Raw genomic sequence first — 24,470 nt, 5'->3', positions numbered from 1 at the left:
ATCTTTGCCTCTGTACTTCTGCCTCGACTGACATCTCTGCCGAATCTCTTTGCCTTTACAAATGTCTGCTTGTGTCAGTGTATGTGCGGTTGGATATGGGTGTGTGTGCGAGTGTATACCTGTCCTTTTTTCCCCCTAAGGTAAGTCTTTCCGCTCCTGGGATTGGAATGACTCCTTACCCTCTCCCTTAAAACCCACATCCTTTCATCTTTCCCTCTCCTTCTCTCTTTCGTGATGAAGTGACCGTTGGTTGCGAAAGCTTGAATTTTGTGTGTATGTTTGTGTTTGTTTGTGTGTCTATCGACCTGCCAGCGCTTTCGTTTGATAAGTCACATCATCTTTGTTTTTAGATATATTTTTCCCACGTGGAATGTTTCCCTCTATTATATCCAATTATGTTCCAGGATAGAATAACAACAACATTATGAACAGAATAAATTGCTACTCACCTCACAAAGGAGATGTTGATTTGCAGACAGGCATGATCGAAAGACTGCTAAACATTTAAGCTTACAGCCAAAAAGCCTACTCCAGAAATAGAAAGAACATTAAGTCACAAAAGCACAACCGACTGCAATGCAATGCCCCCTCTTTATGGTGAGTAGCAATCTACCCTTTTCATAATATTGTTGTTAATGCTTCCTCTTACTAACATGCACAACAGATTGATATATGTACTTACTTGATGCCCCAGTTTTTTTAAACCAGTTCTGTACAATGAGCCCATCTACTGCTTTCGGTTATTATTCTTATAACCCTTTGTTCCATTTACAAAACTAAGTCCATTTTCTGTGTCTCAGATACCCAGCAGAGCTCCATAACTAATAACTGAGTGTACATAGGACTGGAATGTCACCACAAGACACTGTCTGTCACAAACCAGTAATAGAAACCGAAGAGCATAACATGTTGGTGACATTCTTTTTGCTACTATTTTATTTACTAGCTTTTTTCTCTGTGGCTCCACCCCATTCCTATTAGACTCATATATTGTTCACATCTCTTACTCCACCCTCTCTTAATTAATCTCCTTCCCCATTGCCCATCTCCTCTTTCCCTTGTTCTGACCACCCTTCCTCCCCCCATCTCTCTGTCCATACCCTTCTCTCCCATCTATCCATCACCTCCTCACTCCCCTCTCTGCCCATCTCCTCCTCATCAACCTTCCTGCCCATCTCCTCCTTGCCCCCACTCTTCCCATTCCTCCTTCCCCCTCTATCTACCCACTTTTTCCCCAATTTTCTATCCCTCTCCTCCTCCCCCTCTGCTCATATCCTCCTCTGAATTCTCAGCAAATTGCCCTCTGCCCTGTCCTTTACCTTCTCCCACTGTCTTTGACCATTTTCTCCTCTCCCTTTCCATCTCCTCCTGCCCCAATCTCTTTGCGCATCCCCTCCTGCCCCCCTCCCCCCCTTCTCCCCTCATTCCTTCCTGGTCCCCCTCACCCTACTCATTCCATCCTGTCCCCTCTCTCTGTTCATTCCTTCCTGCCCCTCTCACCGTAAACATCCCATCCTGCTTCCCTTTCTCTGTTTATTCCCTCTTCTATCCATCTTAACCTTTCCCCAGCTGTGCAAATAAGCATGTGTAGTTGCCGCATAAGTGGTCGATGGGGCAGGCTGACAACACTCCAGCACAACACCTGTCATCCAGGCCAATGTACTCCTCAAGGGGCTTAAAGATAATTTTTTTGTCCCAGATGTATATGCTGTTCTGCAGAGCAGGTCGATAAGGCATGCTGATACTATTCCCACGCACACAGAACCTCAGAATCTGACCTGAATATACTATCTAGAGGCCACTGAACCTGCTCCCATCAGGTGCTGATATTACTTCTGTTACAAGGACTCAGCTGTCCACTGCTTGTAATTTGGCTGTCCACTGCCTGCAGTGGGAGGACTTCAATGCCCATCACAGATCACAGGGTTGTGAATACAACAATTGCAATAGTGATCTATCAATGGAAATCCTTCAAGACAAAAACTGGTGCTGTTGAATGTCTGATTCCCGACCAGAATACCTCCATTATGACAGACAAGATCAGCAATAAACTTCAGCTTGGCATCACCTCATATGGCACTACAGACGAACTGAGAAGAAAAAGTAGATCCTTTGGGAGCTGATCACCTACCAATTGTACTGACTTTACCTGGCACTGGGGAAGCACCATGCATGACCTACCCTGAACAGCAATGGAAAATTGGGAACACTGACTTGAATAAATATGTTGAAAGGTGGGCCTCCCACAATTAGAGACATATAAAGATCTCGATTCCAACTATTTCAAAGTAATACAGAGCATTGCTGAGACTGCCATTAGAGGTAGTTCCTCAACAGAAGCTGTTTTGTACTACAAACAAAGCAGCTCCTGTGTGGTGCGACACCAAAAGTCAAGAGAGCCATCAACAAACATGAGCAAACACAGTACCCAACAAAAAAAACTACATCAGCCTGTAAAAAATATAAGTGAAAACCAAGAATTTTTTTAAAAATAAGAAAAGGACAAGTAGAAAAAAAACCCTCTGCAACTCTACAATCAAGAACACTTCTATGTTAGGTGTACAGAAGAAGGTGAAAAGCTTCAAAAAACCTTCAATATCTCGCCATTACAATTCACTGCCTTTGGGGTGTGTTATGGGAAATGGATTACAAAAGAAAACACCTTCCTCTGTTAAATACACATCTAGTACAGAGCACCCAAATTCCAAAGACAGTCACCCTCTTCTACAGCCATTCTTAATGGCCGTGCTGTAGAGAGCATCCACCTCTGGTACAAATAGTTCCCCAGCCCCAGATAATTTCCACTACAAAATGCTGTAATTTCTCCCATATATGAAGGACAACAATATCTTCTCTGTATTTACAATAAAATATGTGCTGAACAACACAATATTGCATCTCTAAAGATAGGCAGAAATATACAGTAATTGTGCTGAAACCAGGGAAAAACCCAGATTCAGCGGCATCGTAACAACCAGTAACATTCTTACAATGTCCCTACAAAGTGTTGAAAATTGCTGTATCTGCTTGGTAATTGATTCTCCCATACACCCGGCAAGCTGTGTGGCAGCCGTGCTGCCAGGAGGACATGTGTAAACAGCTCTCATTAACGACAAAATATTTTCCTTGTATGGCCTCCGCTGTTTACTAGAGAATTACACGTCACCTCCACAGTGCCTGAGGGTACAAACCTCATCAACAGGCAGTGTGCCTGTCGCAGCAGACAGCGTTGTTGGTTGGGCACTATTTTGCTATGTCAGGTCACATGCCACATGGATATCCATCCACACTCGAACATTTAGACCACTGCGTGACAGTGCTAAGTCACTTATGCCCTTTCAAGTTGGCAGTACTAACGGTTCCATCCAGCCACATCAGCAGTTGAAGTCCCTGCACTAAAAGTTGGCAGTACCAGCAGCTTCATCCCAGCATTCCATGTCATCCTACACAGCCAAGTTCGTCCTGGTCTTCACTTGCAGTATGTCAGCCATCATACACTAGCAGCACTGGCCCAGTAATGTCCCAGGTCTTCAAGCTATGTCTAACATGACTCTGGGGTTCATTGTGTAGGCACTTCACAAACAATGTCACGGGAGACACATTCTGTTGTAAATAGTTGTGTGGATACTCATGCAAGAAAATTATAACAGAGATTTGTTCTGTAAATAAACAATTATTCTTTCAACATGTCTTCGATCACTCCTCAGTACAACGATATCAAAGGCAATGAGGTTATTTCTCAGGTACGTAAGCAGTGCATTTTGACAGTGCATTTTCTTCTCTCGTCTGCCATACTTCAATGGCGATGAGGCTGTTCTTTACGTGGATTAAAGTATGCTGTAACTGATTTCTCTCTCGTCACCTGCCATATAATAAAGATGCAACATGGATAAAGGTTCTCGTGTTCCAGCTGTCAGTGTGGTTTTTTGTTACCTCCTCTTGTCCGCCATAGAGGACACTGGTGACAGGACTGTTTGTGGTTCTTGCTATGAGTGAGTTTGTTTGCTGGAGTAGCTTTCTGTTTTTCTCGCTGGTTGAGAGGTTTCCCGCAAATAGGTTTCCCCTTTGTGTGTGTGTGTGTGTGTGTGTGTGTGTGTGTGTGTGTGTGTGTGTGTTTTGATGGGACAGTGTATTCCTGTTTTTAATGTTGTCACAATCTGTATTCAGTGATGTTAGTTGCTCTCTGTGAATCTTCCAACAATATTTTTTGGTCACATTGGTTCTTCTGTTTATGTGTTGTTGCCAATGGAATTATCTTCGTTGATATTGTTGGTCTGTATTAATTTCATTGGTTATTTAGTGCCTTTTCATATTTCTGTGAAAATTCAAGTCCCAAGACTATGGCTTGAGTGTGCTTTTCCATCATCATGTCTGTCCCTCGGCAGGGCTGTCTTCGTTTCACATTGTTCGTTTACAAGATCAGAAAACTAGCTACTGCAGGATTTAATTCAGCTCACTAAGATTTTGGCTGCTAGATCCATATCTCACATACCGCTCCTGCACCTGCACCTGCACTGACTTTTTGTGTGTTTGATGGTCAGAGGGAAGACTGGGATCTATACTGTCAACAGTAGAAGTTGCACTTACTAACACACAGCACACAAGGTAAGTAACAAAGTGCTAATTTTCCTGCCAATGAGGGTGCAGAAATGTTTCCTGGGGTTGCTAGTTTTTTCCATGCTCTCATGTCGATGACATAGTCTATGAATTATTAGTGGAACGGTTAAATGTGCATTTTTGTAGTGTCAGTCTCCTCCAGCTTAGCAATGCACGTGCCATGTCTTCAGTTGGTGTTGGACTGTCTTTTTCACAGTATTTGAGTGAGGTTGTTCATGCAGTGTCCAAACAGGGCTTCTAAGTGTTCTGTGTGTGGCAAGCTGGGCACAATCCAGTCAGGTTGGTTACAATGATGTTGTGCCATGTGGGACAGCATGTCTTATTTTCAGAGTTCTACAGGAGTAGTACCACCACTCTTGGATCAGCCGTTGCCTGTAACGCCACTGGACACCGAGTCTTACCATCGGTGTCAGTCCTGTTAGCACCAACCCAGTTACAGCCTGCCCTCCTCTTGGTGTCACTCATGAAGTTGCCTTCTGTTGCTGGCAAACCCATCAGTGGTGGCATCTGCCCTGTCATCCAACGGCATATCACTGACCCTCAAGCTGCCACCACCTTTGTCAATGCCCACCCTGTCCTGGTCGATGCCAGTCTTTACGCTGACATCCCTGTTCTGCATGACCTTCTCAAGTCCTGACCAAGTCTGTCTGCGATGATGTCGATCCTGTAGTTCATCTGTCCAATATTGGCCCTGTTCTGGCTGACCTCCCCCTTCATCAAAACATATGTCTATGATGACATCAATTCCGTCATCAAACCATCTGTCACCAGCCACGTACAGGACGGTTCTCCACATGTTGCCACCTCTGTTGATGCTGAAACAGGCTGTCTTGTTCGTGTGCTCAATGTCAGCCCTGTTTTGGACAGTTCTCTCGGTGCCACCGCCGACACTGCGGCCGGTCCAGTCATTCCTGCTGGCATCGCCACAACGTCCACCACAGCTGCTTGAGTTGTTGTTGCTGGTCCCGTCATCGCATTGGCTGGTGCCACTGATACTGTCTTGTGTTCTTCTGTTGCCCTGGGCTGTGCATTCTTGGAAGTTTCACTTCAAGCCCCTCTGACACTGGCCCTTCCCTATCACTGCCTACGCCAGTCACTGTTCCCCTATGCGGACGTGGTGTGTGTTTTATGTTGGGGTCAATTTCTAGTGTTGTTTAGTATTTTCAACTGCCCTCGCAGTATCACTTTGGTATCCATCCATGCCCGGCTATTTAGGCCAATGTGGGACCATTCTAAGTCAGTTATGCCCTACACCTCAAGTCAGCAGTAGCAACAGTTCCGCCTGGCCGCATCAGCAGTTCAGTCTCAGCACTTCAAGTTAACAGTACCAGCAATTTCGTCTCTGCCCTCAGTGCCAGCAGATAAGGCCAAGTTCATCATTGTCTTCACCAGCAGTACATTAGTCATACACCAGCAGCACCCGCCCAGTACAATGCCAGGTCTTTCTGCTGCTGCCTACCATGACTCTGAGGTTCATCACACAGGGACATCAGGAAAGACATTTTCTTGTAAGTAGTTGTGTGGATATTCATCCACATTTGTTAATAAACAGTCACACTTTCAAATTGTTTTCGATCACTCAGCACAAGAATAAAGAATGGACAAATTCCGTTTACAGTGGTGGGATGGGCAACATTCTCTTCAGTGCAGCTGCACATCAGGCGCGAACTCTTAAGGAAATCGGTGAAATGCTGTGAGTAATGAGGATAATGGGCAAGGTGCACTGCATTTGTAGTGTGTGGTTAAGCTGAGAGTTTGTGTCTGACGGCAGGTGTGCTAGGGTACTCTGTGCAGTTGCAATGACCACAGCTTGGTGATCAGAGCATCTGCCTAGTAAGTGGGAGACCTCGGTTCAAATCCCAGTCCGGCAAAAATTTTCAACTTTCCCCATTGATTTAAATCGATGACCCATCATAGCCAATGTCTGTAATTCCTTTGCTTCTCATCTGGCAAGTGTTACACAGCTATTTCAGCCAAAATGTATATCTACGAGCTTTGTTTCTAGACCTAAGAATTGCTTACACAAACAGAGTGCTACCAGTGCTAGCCACAAAACTAAAGGGACAACACATGCTCCATACACCTACAGCACACCTGATATCATTTATTGTTTCTCTCTGATCAGTTGCTACTAATCGTACATGGATGACGTATCATAGGACCATGTATTATGAGTATAGGAATGCCAAAAGGGTCTATTTTGATATCTATACTGTTGACCTGCAGTATCCACAGAGAAGATAAAAGTTTTGCAATACACAGACAATATATGTAATGCCATGGAAAGTATATCTCTAGAAGAGTGCAAGTCAGAATTGACAATGCAATGTTTGCACTCCAACAGTAGCTAACAGGAAACGGACTGGATTTGTCCACAGCCAAATCAAATGCAGTATTCCAGACTGAATTTTTTACTCTGCAGTGGAGTGTGTGCTGATATGATGCTGCTTCCTGCCAGATTAGAACCTTATGCTGGATAGGGATTCAGACCTAGGACCCTGCCTTCCATGGGCAAGTGCTCTACCAGGTGAGCTACCAGAACATGACTCACAATCCATCCTCACAGCTTTACTTCTGCCAGACCCTCATTTCCTACCTTCCAAACTTCACAGAAATTATCTTGTGAAGCTTGTGGGACTAGCACTCATGTAATAGAGATAGCTTAGTTACAGCCTAGGGGATTGTTTCCATAATGATTTTTTCGATTTGGAGTGGAGTGTGCACTGATCTTAAATTTGCTTGTAGATTAAAACTGTGTGCCAAAACAGGACTCAAACATGGGGCCTCTGCCTTTCACAGATATTAGCTCTGCCAGTTGAGTTATCAGAGCACAACTCCTGACCCATCCACAGAGCTTTACTTCCTACCTTCCAAGAAACAACATATACCCCATACATTTGCAGAACACATGATATCGTTTCTCTCTTATCAATTGCAACAAGTTGTAGATGAAGGGTGTATAATATGACCATGAATTATGAGTATGGGGTATTCCTTGCAAGGAGATGAGGTACTGGCAGAAGTAAAGCTCTGAGGATGGATCATCAGTCACACTCAGGGAGCCCTGTTCGTAGAGCATCTAGCCCGTGAAAGGCAAAAGTCCCATGTACACATCGCGGTCCAGCACAAAGTTTCATTGTGCCATGATGGTTTAAATGCAGTATTGTTTCTGAGGCACAGATTGAATCTACCAATGGTAATAGCACAAGGTCCCTACCACTTTTCTTCAAACATAGCAGAGTGTGATTTCATCTCAAATCAAATGGGTAATGATTGAATGTGTCACATCACTATTTCAAAGTTTGCTGAAAAAATATATACGTTGAAGCTCCAAATGACACTTCTCCAAAACAACAATATTTAGATTTTCTGATTATTTGTTAAAATGCTACAGACCTCTCTAAATGGCAATATTTGTGAAAATGTCATGACAAAAGGGAAAATTAAAAAATTATAATATATACTATGAAAATTTGTAACTTTTTGCTAATTTTAAAATCAAGTTTTGAAAATATGAACAGTCACAGGATGTTAACTGTCTTAAGAAATGATAAAGTTAAAAGACTGCTAACTGTCAGCTATTACATTAATGCACAAGATTCTTAAACTGTCAAAATATTTGTACATAAAGGTGAAAGAATTAGAAATTTTTTGGTTATCTGGAAATTATTTTCTCCACAACCCCTATTCTAAATGTTCTAAAAATTTTGTGGTACATTATTGGTCATTGTACTTAGGGAATGTACAATCAGAGTGGGCAATACTCATCTGTACAAAATGTGAGAAATTTTTAATGTACACCTAACTCTACTCTCAAGGTCAACAAATCATGGACACTTAAATATTTAAACTGATCACTGATTTTTAAGTAAATGTCAAGCAAAACTGGTATTCCTGAATCAAAATAGTTACTTTACAACATTGTAAGTGAGTGGGAAAACAATACATAATTTCGTTTAAAAGAATTTTAAAACAAAAATGAGATATAGAATATTTATACCCATTTTTCTTTCCATTATATTATTCACAAATTAATATTGTCTTCTGTCACAATTTTACTTCTTCACGACTTTCCATGAATTAAAATCGCCTACAATCTAACAATCAACACTGCACTGTTGAAAAAAAGAGTTCTTTTTTATTTATTTATTTTTTTTTTCTTCTCCTCCTTTCTTCGACTTAGCTGAATTTGCACACAGACAAGGAGAATCCAACAAGAGCCGTCCTTGGGAAATGGGAACTGCACACTAATATTTTGATGATGGCCATTTGAAAGCATTAGCAGGACCATGAGGTGTCATAAAGGAGATGGTTATATCTTGCAGCTCATGAGAGACACTTATTATCTGAGCCATCCACCAACGATTCTCATACACACAAGAAATGAAGTGGCTCTCTACAAAGTCTTCTAATGTATATGGTAGTCTCTGCATTTCACACACAGTAACAAACGGGCTGCATTTCATGGAGAACCATTCTTGTAATGTATGTGCCACTCTTGGATGCAATCCAGTAGTGACTTGATTGAACTGCTATTGCAGGCTTCGTAATAGATCACTCTTCTCTCTTTTTTAATTGGAACTCCCTTTCATTTAGAATTAAGAGTTTCATGTTTGTTACTAATGTTGATATGGTGCATACAAATCCAGTAGCATCTCTTATAGCATCAACAGCTTCATGCTGGAGATTAAATCTTGTTGCAAGATGTTTACACACACCTGATACCACATCACATGCACTTTTTCCATGACTTGGTGTTGAAAACATGCATTTTTTGTCTTAATTCCTGTGCTTAAGTGTTGACCAAGCTCATAATGCTGAACGCAGTTTTTAAAATGAGATGCTGCACCATCAGTCACATACACAATTTTAGGAGATGCATGGCCTCTAGATGCTATGTCTAGAATTATCATGCTGACAGCATAGCATGCATGAGCCTGTCATGAATGAGATCATCACTGACAATATCAAAACAATGTGATGTTCTAAGGAAGTTAGCAACATGGGTGAATATTGATACCTATGATGTGTGCCAGCAGTAACTTTGAATTTTGTTCTGCAAAGCAACAGACCAGTTCTCAGAAAAGTCGAAATGAAGAACTAATGTGTAAGTATTCTGGGATGTGTGTGTTTTTACTTCTGCTATGGCCTGTCTCTGATTCCTCTGGATATGATGGCGAGTTATTCCTTTCATGACCCAATGCCTAACCTCTGTAACAAACTTCTCTGGCTCTACTGTCTTCTTCACCAACTCTCCCCCTTCCCATAGGCTACATCATTATCAGTATCCTGAAGGTGTAATGCTTCAACAGTCATCACTTCATCACCAGGACACATTGCACACGTCACTCCTGCAACTAACATTTATCTTGTGGCTCTTGACATATACACAAAAGCACCAGGTCCATCTCTGTGTACTACTTTCCTGTCATACTGCTTATGGTGAAACAAATAGGTTTCAATTCAGTGCAGTAAATACAGGGTGAGTCAGGAGCAAAGGTACATGCTTTGAGAGGGGATAGTATTAGTGATTCTGAACAAAAAACTTCATATGGACTTATGCCTTGTTCTGAATGGTTTCCGTGATAGAACACATTTAATATCACTTTTATATGTTCTTCTTGAATAACTCTAAAACCGCATCCTCCAACGAAAACGTGTTGCAGTACAAAATTTCCTTAAAAAAAGAAAGTAAATAATAATAATAAAAAAGAGAGAGAGAGAGAGAGAGAAGCAGTCCTATTCCTTTTTTTTCTCTAGAACTAATGGTTTGTGCGAAGAGAGTGTGAGAATGTTGAAAAATTCGCTCGACATGCATGCACTGTAGCTTACGTAGTTTTTGTAGGCCAATTTGAGGTAGTTTCCCGACTTGATAGACCACAAGTGTCTCATGTCAAACTGTTCGTCTCAACTTGCTGCCTCAATCTGAGGTAGTTTCCTGACTAGATAAACCACAAGTGTCCCGTATCAAACTGTTCATTTCAACTTGTTAACTCAATATGCTACCTCAAACTGGCCTACAAAAACTACGTAAGCTACAGCACATGCGCGTCAAGCAAGTTTTTCTACATTCTCGCACTCTCTTCGCACAAACCATTAGTTATAGAGAAAAGAATGAATAGGGCCTTTTTGTGGTAAAATTTAATATAGTTTAATTTTGTACTGCGACACATTTTTGCTGGAGGGTGTGGTTTTCGAGTTATTCAAGAAAAACATACAAAAATGATACTAAATGTGTTCTATATCTTGGAAACTATTCAGAATAGGGCCTACGTCCATATGAAGTTTTTTGTTGGGAATCACTAATACTATCACCCCTCAAAGCATGCACCTTTCCTCCTGACTCACCCGTATGTGTGCATACTTCCTTCACTGGCTGGCATTTTACCCATTTTGATCGTTAGGGGTAGAATTTTGCGAGACCAATTTCTCTTTTGTCATTAGGGGATATGCTTCTCTTATTGATCTTGTCATATATCTTTTTACCTTTTTTGATTTTTCTATCATTTTTACTAACAGAGATAAAATCAGCTTGGTTAGAACTTTGCCTGCTGCAATCTTTGTCAGCACTTAAGTAATATTCCAGAGCAATAGTAAGCATATCATCTTGCAATGGACGCCCGCAGTAAGAATCTGAGATGCCCAAAAACCTTTCTCATTCTTTATTTTATGAGCTTTTAAAATCAAATAATGTGAGGAAGTGGTAATGTATTTCTGTATCTGTTGCTTAGAGTAGCTACCTGATATACGTGTCAGTAACTGTACCTTCTCAGTACACATGGCTGCTGAGATAGCAGTATTTAGGTTTTGTTGTGTTTCATGCACATATCATTATCTTCAGGTTCTGCACAAAATGTATCGACATTAGCTATCTCACATAGTTTTGAAGATATTGCTTGTGTAAAACTTGGTTTTTTTTACATACTGTTTTCTTCTTGTGCTTCTTACCTTTCCTGGACATTTATAGGGGAATACAGTAGGGGCTACAGCAGAAATGCTAACATACAACACCCAGGAATATTAACATCTGCACTGTTTTATTCAGTTTCACATTCGGGTGATGGTGATCATTCAGGTGGGTTGTCACTAAATTTCTTCTGGTAGTGAGTATAGCAATTTCTGCACAACGGATGTGATGCTAATACTGTTACTTGAGGACCAAGATATTTTTGCAATACATCTGACAGATTTCCCACAACTGTGAAGTGTTTTTCAGTTTTCTTAAACACCACCTTCTTGTGTCTTTTTTTCATAGTCCACACACATCATTCTTTCACTCCTGTATTTCCTTACTGGCATTGTATCTAACAAAAATCTCAAACCAAACACAAAACTTGATGCAAAACGGTTTATGTGCAAGTTCTCACTTGTTTGTTATAAACAGAAGAGCACGGGAAACAGTGTTGGCAACATGCATGTTTTTACACTAGAAATTCAGTGATGTGAAATATGCAAATGTTGAAACATTTTGAACATTTTAGACAGAAAAATATTGCCCACTGTGTTTGCACTGACTTCTAACATAGTAACCAAACAATATTTCTGTAGTTCTCAAAAGTTTTTGGATGGCGGTTTTCGAGTAAATTATTCGTAAAAACTCATACAAATGTAATTTTTTACATTCTTAGTAATAAATATTTACACAATACACATAGTTGGAGCTAAGAGTTATTTACAAAATACATATTTTTCAAAGGGCTGTACCATTTTCAAAGATTAAGATAAAAAAATATTTTACTTCTTAACACTTATGATATAGAGGTTTTATATATTTTTTTCCGTAGAAATTCATGGTTCGAGTTGACATGACCTGTATGATTTTGAGATGAAGTCACCCAAGACAAATATCTGGGCCTCTTCATCAAACATAAGCCAAACTGGAAGACACACACAAAATATGTAGCTAAGAAATGAGAGATAGGAGTCAACATAATTAGAGATATTACAGAACTTGGGTGGAAGTTGAACATCAGAACAGCACTAATAATTTACTGTTTGGTGGTACATTCTATTATTTATTATAGGAGTGGACATTATGGATCTGCAACTGTCAGTAATGCACTCTTGGCTGAAGCACATGAACCTCTAGTCCATCTAATAAGTAATCCGGCAGTATCTCTGCACTATATTTCTTCCTTAAAGGAATCAATATGAAGACAAAAATCTGAGATCGACTGTCTCTAACTTGACCATACAGTGCTTATTCAGATGCTCCTGGATTGCTAGACCTCTTCCTCCGCCAGTCCCCGCATATTTAGATACTCAGGAAATTTCAAGGAAGATCATTACAGCACACAGACTAAATAGTTTTAGTGTCTCATTCCCATTTAAATTGTCTAACGTGCACCTACCAACTGGCAATAGCTTTGATCATGAGGCTCACACAAACAAAAAAAATTTGGTGCAGTTTTTAAGAGAGTATCCGTAAGAAATATATATCTATAACCAGGAACTCTGTCGGAAGCATATACTGCATTGCATCTTAGCAGAGGCTGGGCCTCTCAAATTACCAGCAGAAGAAAGTATCACAACCATGGAACTTGTTGTGATACTATAAGCACTTTGTTTCTGCTTGCAGATGACAGCATCTCTACATTTCCTACTCCATGACTCTGTCTGCTCTAATGGTACTTAAATTTTATTGCACCAGTTTGACTGAAAAACCCACTGTTTTGAAGCGTTGGAATCAAAGTGAGAAGAATTTCATTTGGGTGGTATCGATCGCATGTCCTACGCCAGTCATGGGCAACCTTCGGTGACCCTTGGGACTGATTCACATACTGAAGCTCACGGGCCGCAGTGCTTCTCGCACATAAAATCAAAACTATAGTTCCATGTCATTAATGGTTTTACAGCAATGCACCAATATGTATGGCACCACTTTTCCGACAAGCCACACCAGCAAATTAGGTCTCAAAACACACTATTCACGAGTACATTTATTTCATGTTTCCCCATCACCAGGTGTTTACATTTATTCACTCATCGTGAAAATTGTTTCTTTACTTACGATGTTTCACAACAGCTATCTTAAAAACTTCCATTCCAAAAATATGAAATACTGTTAGTAAAGAAACAATGTTCATGACACAGAAATAAACGTAAACATCTGAAGATGGGATGGCAGGCTCCTTACAATATCATCATGGAACAATAACTGTCTAACAAAGCAACTGGTTGCAGCTAATTTGTTACAAAATACCTTCAATTTCAATAGTTGCAGTGTTCTAGTATGTCCACACAGTCTCCCAAGAATTTCTTCTGTGGGCCAGATTGAAACTAACTGCTGGTCAGAACCAGCCTGTTGGCTACTGGTTGCCCACCTGCGTCCTACACATTCGACAATATAAGAGTACTAATGGGAATGGGAGGAAACAACAAGACACAAAGGCAAGAAGTACACAACAAGTCATCCATCAATACCCCAACTCAATGCCTAGTCACCTCGGTTTGCTAACAACCAGACTCAAATTAACCAGAGATGATTCTGTAAACACCTTCACAAGCTACACATTGTAGAGACACCTTTCTGCTTCTATGCAGCAGCTTTGGGAGCCCCAGACTACAATCCCTTAAAAAGAAGAGATGCTTCCATGCAACGTACGGATTCAGTATTGCAGCAAGTATCTGGACTGCCCAAAAGTGTTCATAACATTTGATTATAAAATGGTTATATGATATTGGTCTATCTGTAACTATGAACACTATGTCTACAAACAAACAAACAAAATTTTTAACATTAATTTTTTATCAATACCTGTACCTTTTATGTAATTATGAGCTAGCTGTGTAGTGTAAGCTAAAGACCACTAAATTCCAGTAAAAATATACATATACTGTATGTGTGTCTAGATCTGAGGTATTTATTTTCATCGTATTATGATGACATCTCTAATATTATAGTGCAATGATCCCTGAACGGATGAATAAATACATAAATATTAAATCTGTCTCACATATCTGCTTTTGTCATGGCTAACTCCCTGAAAAATCTCAATATTTCAGAGAATGTCTTCTACTCCACTGGTCTTGTTTCCACCTAGGCAGTGCACTGTCGAATTCATCTTAATCTACTTCTTTCCTTTCTACAATAGTGCTTTCAAGTTCATTTCTCTTGTACAGCCCCTCTGTATACGAGGGTAAGTCAATTATTATCCGCAATTTAGTTATATTTTTGTTCATTCTGGTAGTACTGTCGTTTTATGTTGATGACACATGCTTTGTTTATTTGCTGTTATATCTTTGCAATTTTCGAGCTGCTAGGTTAGTTTCATTATCACTGCCATGCTGTTAATCATGGCTGTTCCGCTGTCTAATTGCACCAAAGAAGAGCAACGTTCAGTGATCCGTTTTTTGTGGTCGGAAGGCGTATCAGGGGCCGAAATTCATAGAAGACTTTCATTACAGTACGGGAACAGTGTTTTGCCACAACGGAGTGTCTACGAATGGACTGAAAAATTCTGAAATGGTCGCACGAGTGTTACGCATGATGAAGGAGCTGGACGACTGTTTACCACCACAAATGAAGAAACCATTGAGCGTTCACATGAAATGATTCTCTTAGACAGACAATCAGCTACTGACGAAGAGGAACATCATCTGCAAATTAGTCATAGTTCTTCCTACAAAATCATCCACAACAGACTTGAGTTTCATAAAGTTTGTGCAAGATGGGTCCCAAAACAACTCGCACAGTTGCATAAACAAATGCGCTTGGACATCTACAAAAAACATTTGGATTGCTATGGTAATGAAGGGGACAACTTCTTAGACAGGATCATTACTGTTTAAGAAACATGGATCCATCATTACGAGTCAGAGTGTAAATGGCAGAGTATGGAGTGGAAACATCCAAATTCGCCATGCAAGAAAAAGATCAAGATCCAACCGTCCACAGGAAAACTGATACAGTTTTTTGGGACACACAAGATCCAGGACTGGAACATTATGGGGAAAGGGTGCACAACAATAAACAGTATATGTTACAGTGAGATGCTTACTGCCAGGCTGAAGCCTGCAATTCGAAGCAAATGCCGAGGATTGCTGTAAAAAGGTGTTGTGTTGTTGCACGACAATGCCACACTGTTGAAACACTCCACAAACTCAAATTTGAAGTACTGGATCATCCTCCATATAGCCCCGAACTTGCCCCTTCTGACTACTGCTTGCTTGGTCCATTCAAAAAGGCATTAAGGGGCTATCGATTTGCCTCAGACAAAGCAGTGAAAGAAGCGGTGCATTCCTGGCTCGCAGCTAAACCGAGAACCTTCTTTTATGAGGCCATCAGGAAGCTTGTACAACGATGGACCAAGTGCGTTGAAACACACGGAGACTATGTCGAAAAATGATGTTCTTGTAAGTTTCCAATTGATTATAATAAAATTTTATAACTACTTTGCAGATAATAATTGACTTGCCCTCGTACTACTTCTACCTTTCCGTTTTCCCTTGTTTCCTTAGTACTGGCTTGCCATAAAAGATCTTGGTATTCATACAGGGAAATACGGAAGCGTCCGATCCAACCCGTCGGCTTTGACCCATGACGTCACAAATATGGCGGAAATGACCATAAACGACAATTCCAATATGGCGGATATAAAAACGTTGCATACGTATCACAAAGACGAAAACACATAGAAAAACAACACACACAAAGGTTTCACAAGAACAATCTGCTAACATTGATAGCAAACAAAGATAATAATAAACAAGTGGTACTCAAGGCCAGGCAGGGGGGGGGCAGGGGGGGGGGCTGCGCCCCCCCCCTGACCCCCCCCCCCCCCCCCCCCGCGCCAAAAAAAAACTCCCAACCTAACCTCGTATTCAGGGCTACCCTACAGATCAATATGTAGGTCAATCAAAAGATAAAAAAAAGAAACAAATTAAAAAAAAGAAAAAAACAATATTGATTCATTAGACATAACGAGTAGCGACAAAACATATAGACCATAAAGATTGAACAATCTAATGGCAAACTGATAAAAGCCTCATAGACGACGTTAAAACAAAAAGTACAGTAAAAAGGTAAACTATATATTACAGGCCCTAAAACTCCTACTAAGGTCAACGAGGCAACATCTACAAACACGCCACACTCACAAACCAAACTCCGCGCCGTAATGACGTCACACACCACAACACCCTTACGTCACGGGTCAAAGCCGACGCGTGAGATCGGATGTTTCTGTTGACCCTCATACAGTTGCTTTTCTTTTCTTGAAAGATATCTTCAGTTTTCCAGAGGGTGACATCTATTCTTTCTCTAGTTATGAATGCTTCTAGTGCCTTGCATTTGTCATCTAGTTATTCTCCCCAGTTATTTTCTGTCAATCTCATTTTTAAGGCTTCTGTGTCTTTCTACAGGCATCTGTGTCTCCATTGCTTTTGCTGCTTCATTTTAATATTTTCTCCTTCTGTCAACAGAATTCAATATCTTCTGTGTTATCCAGGGATTTCTACTAGGCCACACCTATTTGGTCCTAAGTTGCTTTCATCTCTCAAAGCTAGCCATTTATCTTCTACTGTAGTCCTCTCCCCTGTTACTATTACAGTCAATTGTTGCCTAATGCCCACTTTGAAAAGTTCAATAACCTCTGGTTCTTTCAACTTACCCAGGTCCCATCTCCTAATTTTCTACCTATCTGCAATTTCTTCAGTTTTAACCTGCAGTTCATTAATTTACTAACAAATTATTTCCACAGTCACAACTCATACACAATATGTTTTAAAGTTTAAACTAAGTCTTACCATTACATTATATTTATTTGAAACTTCTTGATGTCTCTAGGTTTTCCATGTATATAACCTTCATTTCCAACTCTTAAGTCAAGTGTTAGCAAAGTTAAATTGTGTCCTATGCAAGACCCTACCAGAGGGTTTCCCCTTTCATTCCTTTTCCTCAGTCCATACTGTTCTACTGTTTCTTTTTTCTTCCTTTTCCAACTCTCTCTCTTTGCCAATTTTTATTTCCCTTGACTATCTAAATAATTTTCTTCATCCATCACACATTCTTCAAGATCTCCATCATCTGCAGAGCTAGAAGGCGTATCTTACTACTGTGATGAGTGTTTGCTTTTTATCTATCTTGGCTACGATAAAGTAATCACTACATTATTTTTAGTATATTATCCCCAATCCTCTTTTGCTATTCATTATTAGTTCTACTCTATATACTGTATTTGCAACAAGAGCGAAAATGAGAAACTCGCACGTAAATATCTACAATTCTACACTGACGCGCCAAAGAAACTGGTATAGGCATGCGTATTCAAATACAGAGATATGTAAACAGGCAGAACACAGGTATTGCGCTGTGGTCAGCAAAGCCTATATAAGACGAGTGTCTGTCACAGTTGTTAGATTGGTTACTGCTGCTACAATGGCAGGGTATCAAGATTTAAGTGAGTTTGAGCGTGATATTATAGTCTGCACACGAGTGATGGGACACAGGGTGCAACCATTTCACGAGTTCACCTTGAATATGAGAAATCCAGTAAACATCAAATCCCCGGCATTGCTGGGGCAGGAAAAAGATCCTGCAGGAACGGGACCGACGACGACTGAAGAGATGTGTTCAATGTGACAGACGTGCACCCCTTCTGCAAATTGCTCCAGGTTTCAATGCTGGGCCATCAACAAGTGTCAGTATGTGAACCATTCATCACTGATGTGGGCTCTCGGAGCTGACGGCCCCTCGTGTACCCTTGAAAACTGCACGACACAAAGCTTTACACCTCACCTGGGCCCGTCAACACCGACATCGGACAGTTGATGACTAGAAACATGTTGCCTGGTTGGACAAGTCTCGTTTCAAATTGTATCGAGCAGATGGACTTATAATGGCATGGAGGCAACCTCATGAATCCATGGACCCTGCATGTCAGCAGGGGACTGTTCAAGTGGCGGAGGCTCTGTAATGGTGTGGGACATGTGCAGTTGGAGTGATACGGGACACCTGATACGTCTAGATACGACTCCCACAGGTGACATGTACGTAAGCATCCTGTCTGATCATGAACATTGTGAATTCCAACGGACTTGGGAATTCCAGCACGACAATATGACATCCCACATGTCCAGAATTGCTACAGAGTGGCTCCAGGAACACTCTTCTGAGTTCAAACACTTCTGCTTGAGCATATCTGGGATGCCTTACAGCGTGCTGTTCAGACGAGGTATCAACCCCCCTGTACTCTTACAGATTTATGCACAGCCCTGCAGGATTCATGGTGTCGGTTCCCTCCAGCATTACTTCAGACATTAGTCGAGTCCATGGCACATCATGTTGCACTTCTGAGTGCTCGCGGAGGCCCTATACAATATTAGGCAGGTGTACCAGTTTCTTTGCCTCTTCAGTGTAGTTATTACAGAATTTTTGGTAGAATAGGGTAGGACAACTGACATGAAAAATGTAACTAAAATGGTACAGAAACTATACAGTCAACACAGTTCATATAAATGAAAGGTGACTGACAAAGAATTTCAAAAGTCTTTATTACAATATAAGAATTAATTTGTGTGTGTTACCGAAAGTTTCAAACATCAAGAAATAAAGGCAAGTTGAAATCAGAAACACAGCAAAAATTTAATTGGCCAGTGATTTAAAATAAATTCAATCCTCACCCTCTTTATGTAATCAACCCCAGAATTTGCTTCAAGTGCATCAAATGCACCATAGAAAAGCTAAACCACAACAATCACACACGGATCTAAACCAGGTTCCCCTTAAAAATGAGACTGCTCTCTCAACTAAATATCTTAGCAATAATATCCATGTAATGAGCACGCGTTAGGTAGGCAGAGGTGGTTGTCAGGACACCTTCTGAGCTAGGGGAATATAGAACCGAGTACACAATACAGAACTTTCTGGTCTGTATTGGAATGATCATTAAGTACTAAAACACAAAGAGGATGCCATAAAAACCCTTACTCGCAAAATAATGTGAAGTTAGAAGCTGGCAAAAAAAAAAAAAATTTAAATTAAGAAGATCAAAAACAACACTTATGTTGTGCTCAGCATAATATTAGGCACAGTGACAAAAGTAACTACAAGTACGAACATAACTTCCTATGTGGAAATTGAAGTTTTTCCCACATAACAAGGAACAGAGTGGCTTAAATGCAGATATAAGGCAAACATTTTCTGTGGTTACTTTATAACCTAACTATACCATAACATAATTTCATTTTACTTCTATATTAAGCTCATGTGTGATACAAAAAAGCAATGTTTTATACACATGGCGTTTTACAGCTCACATGGATCTCTGGAACTTTATAACTAAAAAGACATAATCTGCTGCAATGGAATACAGAACATGTTGACCTCTATTAATAATGATGTTCCTCAAAAGTAGTTGCATATATGCTGAAGAATTGCTACTGTGAACCAAAGATAAAATACTTCAAACAAAGCAGAATAAAGTAAAAGTTGCGTGGTTTATGTTAAATGGGATGTTGATGGCGAAAGCTTACTGTAAATTTCCACAGATGACATCATAATGGTATAATACACAGACAAGGTACGACTACAGAGCAATATATCACAGGTACGACTACAGAGCAATATATCACGTGCAAGTCACTCCTACAAGAATCACATAATCCCACAGAATGGGTGGCCCAGTACTCAGACCATCCAGTGATGGAACAAAGCACATATCGACGACCACCTACACACGACTCTGTTTTATCCATATGGCTGAAAGATTAGCACAACTACGCGAAGGCGGGCAATCTCCACTATATGAACGGAATGTGAGCGATGATAGAATAGTGTACTTCATCAAAACATAACACAGTGTTTCTTTACCTCTACAGCAGAGAATTTTGGGTTATGATGAATTCCTATAATTCCACCTACTTACACGTCTCAAAATAACAAATCAAGAATTAATGTTATTTCTTCCATTTCGAGAGGAGTATGAGTTTAAATAAGGTACCTTAAAATAAAATGGGTAGGATACGACGTGTGTCAATCATTTATGCGGAAGGATATATACAACGGTAGTTTGACAATGTTCATAATGTTTTCCCAGCCGGTGAGATACTCAATCCGCAACACGCCAACAATTGCTAGAATCGCCAACGTCACTTCTTTCATACATTAGTTCTCTTCCCATGCATCGACAATTTTTCCAAAATAAGCAATTGAAAACTGCGACTGTTACGAAATGTTGTGTGTCTGCACAGCTTGACACAATATAAATATTAAATCCTGGTATATTAGCTTTCGTTTACCTCCTTTCGTTTCTTTCCCTTCCTCTTCTCAGCCATTTTTTGACAACTACCACAGTAGTCAAGAATTAACCAATTTTAAGTGAAGCACGTAACATTAATTGAGATAATATATGATCATAAGAAAAAATTTTAAACCGAGTTCTTACTTTCTCATCCCACTGTGGGACCTATCTAAGAATCAATCAAATATTAGCATGATTAGCTTTGCAATCTTCCCTTGTAGCAGACGACGCTGTTTGTATGATGACTGCCAAGAAATAAGTGCAAAGGAGCAAGCCCAATAATAACTGATTGTGGCCTACCATGAAACAATAAATGACATAGATATGTGAAATGGTTACAAAGAAACTGTAAAATTATGTAAAAATCTGATATAGCAAAGTTTAATTCAATTACGTTGCAAAATAATAAGATAAAATTTGATGGTCGCAACTACTTCAGGCAGCGGTATATCGTTGGCAGTAAACCATTGACGTTTTGTTGTCCACAACAAAAAAACAAAACAAATGGCAACGCAACAAACATGCTGCACAACGCTTTACAGGAAAAATATACAACTGTTTACTTCGAAATGTAGAAATATTCCAACGCGTAACATTTTATTGAAGAACTATTCTGGCGATAGGAAGACAGATTATTCGGTAAGATATGAAGACAAATGACCTAATCCATCGCAAACCAGGGTAGTCATGTAAAGTAAGATGATTTGGTATTGAGATATGACCTGCGCATATTAAATTTTCGCATTTATACTAATAAAACATTAAATATACCCATTATTAGAAATGAACTATGTGCTACACTGATGCTTTCATAACGAGCCCCACTACCAGTATTTTCCAAAAGCATATTCCACATACCATTCTTTCAACGGAAAGAATGACTCTTAGCTGTAGCAGAATAAGTCTATGCCGGTAATCCATAATCAAGAAAAAAAGAGAGAGAAAAAAAGATTTTTTAAACCCATCTCCTGCCCTGGCACACAGATAGATGTATCAATTCAGTATTGGTTCAGAGAAAGTTAGAAACTACAATGGAAATTAATTAGTAACAAGTGTACTTTGAGTCATTCATCATGAAATCTCAAATCTATTTACTGACACCACTATTCTCCTCCTTGAAAATGAAAATGCAGAATGTCTTGTATATATTATGAAAACCTCCAGTAGCAATGTACCTTCAATCTGCAATGCTTTGTCTTGTATTACCAACCAGTGTCAAACATTGCTAAATTTGAATATAGAAAGTATTTTTACAGCAAAATAATGTTTGAAAATCTCATACAAACTTTGTCAATGAATTATATCGTAAGTAGCAGGTACCTATCATAAAGTGGAAGTATTAGTATATTTGGTTATTAATAACACAGTTTTTCTATAATTTTTATTTTGTATAAAATTGTGCTTCATTTCCTCCACCCATCCCTTCTCTCACAATACTAATATGAGTGTCATAACCTATTCCCCATTCCCCCAACTGATCCTTGTTATCCTAAGTCCCGTGATACCATCCTGAGAGTTTATTGCCTTTAAATTGCTGTACAGACATCATGTCTACAAAGGCTGAATTTAATTTATCAGTAGTGGTACTAGTAGTAAATCTCTTACTTTGAAAAAAATTGCTGTTGCCTAAAATATCATAAATGTCAGCTGATGATATTCTATGACTAGTTTAATGCATACATTATCTTATTTATATTTATTAGAGGATAACAGTCTTCTGCATGTAACAACAGATGCTTGCTTACAAGAAATATTGTTGCTGTTGATCTTGCAGTTAATAGGATTCTTCAATTAGCTAATCATGCAGTTTGTAGAAGAAGTTACAAATGCTGTAAGTTTTCTTTTGGTTGGCAGGGATTCTCAATTTCTTCTTTATTAGTAATGGGAGCATGTTGAAGGTGTTTGCACCAGAATACAGAATGCCATTCTGAATCAAGCACAAGGAGGAAAGTCTAGATGAAAATTACTGTTGCAGGGTCATTCCATGTCAAGTCACCCAGGCCTTGACACCAACCATGTCAGATTTTGATGAAACTTGGTAAATTGCTTCTTTTATCATCCTGAAAGCACTTGTAAAATTTTTTTGCCTATCTCTTATAGTTTTTTTTTTTTTTATAAATTTTTAAAGTTTTTAGATTTGGCGTTGTTTCAGCAGTCGGAAATCGTAACTTAAACGTGTCCTCACAACTAAAAAAATTTGTATATTAAAGAACACTCAAGATATCAGTATGAAATTTTGGAATAAGTTTGTGTATTATATCTAAATGTTAAAAAAATACCATAAAGATATATTAAAATCTGCCAAATGAGAAAAGTTTACAGGTTTTTTATTTTTTTTTAGCTAACGGATGTTTAGTTTTACAAAAACTGCAATATCTAGAGTCTCAGACCTGATAGAAAGCTCATATTTGTTTTAAAATACTCGTAATTGTATAGGCTATTAGATAAAAGAAAAATTATGTTGGCTTTTTAACCTGTTTAATAGTTATCTAATTTTTAAAATAATATTAATTATATTTTAAAAATAAAAAGTACCAAGTGACTTAGACACTGAAAATAAGTTTTTGTCTTCTTGGTGTAACAATGTACGCTTCGATTTTGTTTTGTTACTCCTGTGTTTTGAAGTAAAAAATTATTACAGTGTTAAATAGTGCTTGGATAGTATTTTATTAAGTTTATTCAAACTTTCAGCAAGTACTGTTACTTAGTTTACAGAGATTCTTTTCCAATATCTTATAAAAGTAACCAGAACAGTAATCAGACCAAAAGTGAAATCAGTATGTCAGATATTCAAACCTATAGTGTAGGGTTATTTAAAAAATCTGACTGTTTCCAAATAAACTACACACCTTCAAAAAAGTTACAACCGGTATCTGAATTGAGTGAGGAAGAAAAAGATTTGATCCACTTACGATCTGGAATTAATCTGTGTGAATTTAAGAATATATGTTCACACCACAGCTACTATTTTTTAAATGTTTTTGAAAAGTATCAAACAACATGTGCAGAACCACTAAAAAAACACAAAAAGCCCATCAAAAAATGATTGAGAAGTGTAGGCTTGGATCTTTCTAAACAATTACTGACAAAAAAATGTTAGCATAAAACCTAGACAAAAGCGTTGCTCAACATGCCGTAACTTTTGTGAGGAAAAATTAAGAGTTGTAGTCAATGAAAGTGAAACAGATGATGAAGTCATGGTTGAATTAGAATCATTGGAATCCAGAAATGAATCCCTCGTACAAACAAACATTGCTCTTGATAATTTAGATTTAACACCGATAAAGCTTCATGGCTTGTCAGAACAAAGTAAAGGGTCTTATTTTAAAAGGAAGGTTAGCAGTATTGAAAAGACTGCAAAAAAGGCGGTTTCAAAGGCATTAAAATATGATGCTTTCTAATGATGACGAAGAAGATACAAGTGTGGTTGAGATAGCAAAGGATTTTGATGTAATGATTTCTCTTATGAAAGAGAAGATTTCATCTGTTGGGAGGTCTAGAAAAATCCAGATTCTGACCTTGGCTCCAGATTCTTGGAGTCGAAATAAAGTGATGAAAGAATTTAATGTAAGTGAGAACATGGTGCGCCAAGCTAGAAAGCTAAAATCTGAA

General features: G+C 39.2%; 2 protein-coding genes across 2 annotated transcripts in view; one reads left to right on the top strand and one right to left on the bottom strand.

Moving 5' to 3' along the window:
- The window catches only part of LOC126175934 (translocation protein SEC62), a 112,673-nt gene extending 91,662 nt beyond the window's left edge, over window positions 1-21,011 (bottom strand). The window contains exon 1 of the mRNA XM_049923012.1: window positions 20,857-21,011. Within this exon, the coding sequence (XP_049778969.1) occupies window positions 20,857-20,892 (36 nt within the window). The 5' untranslated portion in view covers window positions 20,893-21,011. The remainder of the gene's footprint in view (window positions 1-20,856) is intronic.
- A 108-nt stretch (window positions 21,012-21,119) lies between these two features.
- Window positions 21,120-24,470, top strand: part of LOC126175933 (dnaJ homolog subfamily C member 28) — an 83,749-nt gene continuing 80,398 nt past the window's right edge. The window contains exon 1 of the mRNA XM_049923011.1: window positions 21,120-21,497. Within this exon, the coding sequence (XP_049778968.1) occupies window positions 21,363-21,497 (135 nt within the window). The 5' untranslated portion in view covers window positions 21,120-21,362. The remainder of the gene's footprint in view (window positions 21,498-24,470) is intronic.

The sequence above is a fragment of the Schistocerca cancellata genome, chromosome 3 (genome assembly GCF_023864275.1).
Source record: "Schistocerca cancellata isolate TAMUIC-IGC-003103 chromosome 3, iqSchCanc2.1, whole genome shotgun sequence".
Classification (NCBI taxonomy): Eukaryota; Metazoa; Arthropoda; class Insecta; order Orthoptera; family Acrididae; genus Schistocerca; species Schistocerca cancellata.
The sequence above is the reverse complement of the archived record's forward strand: the minus strand, read 5'-3'. Positions and strand labels throughout refer to the sequence as shown.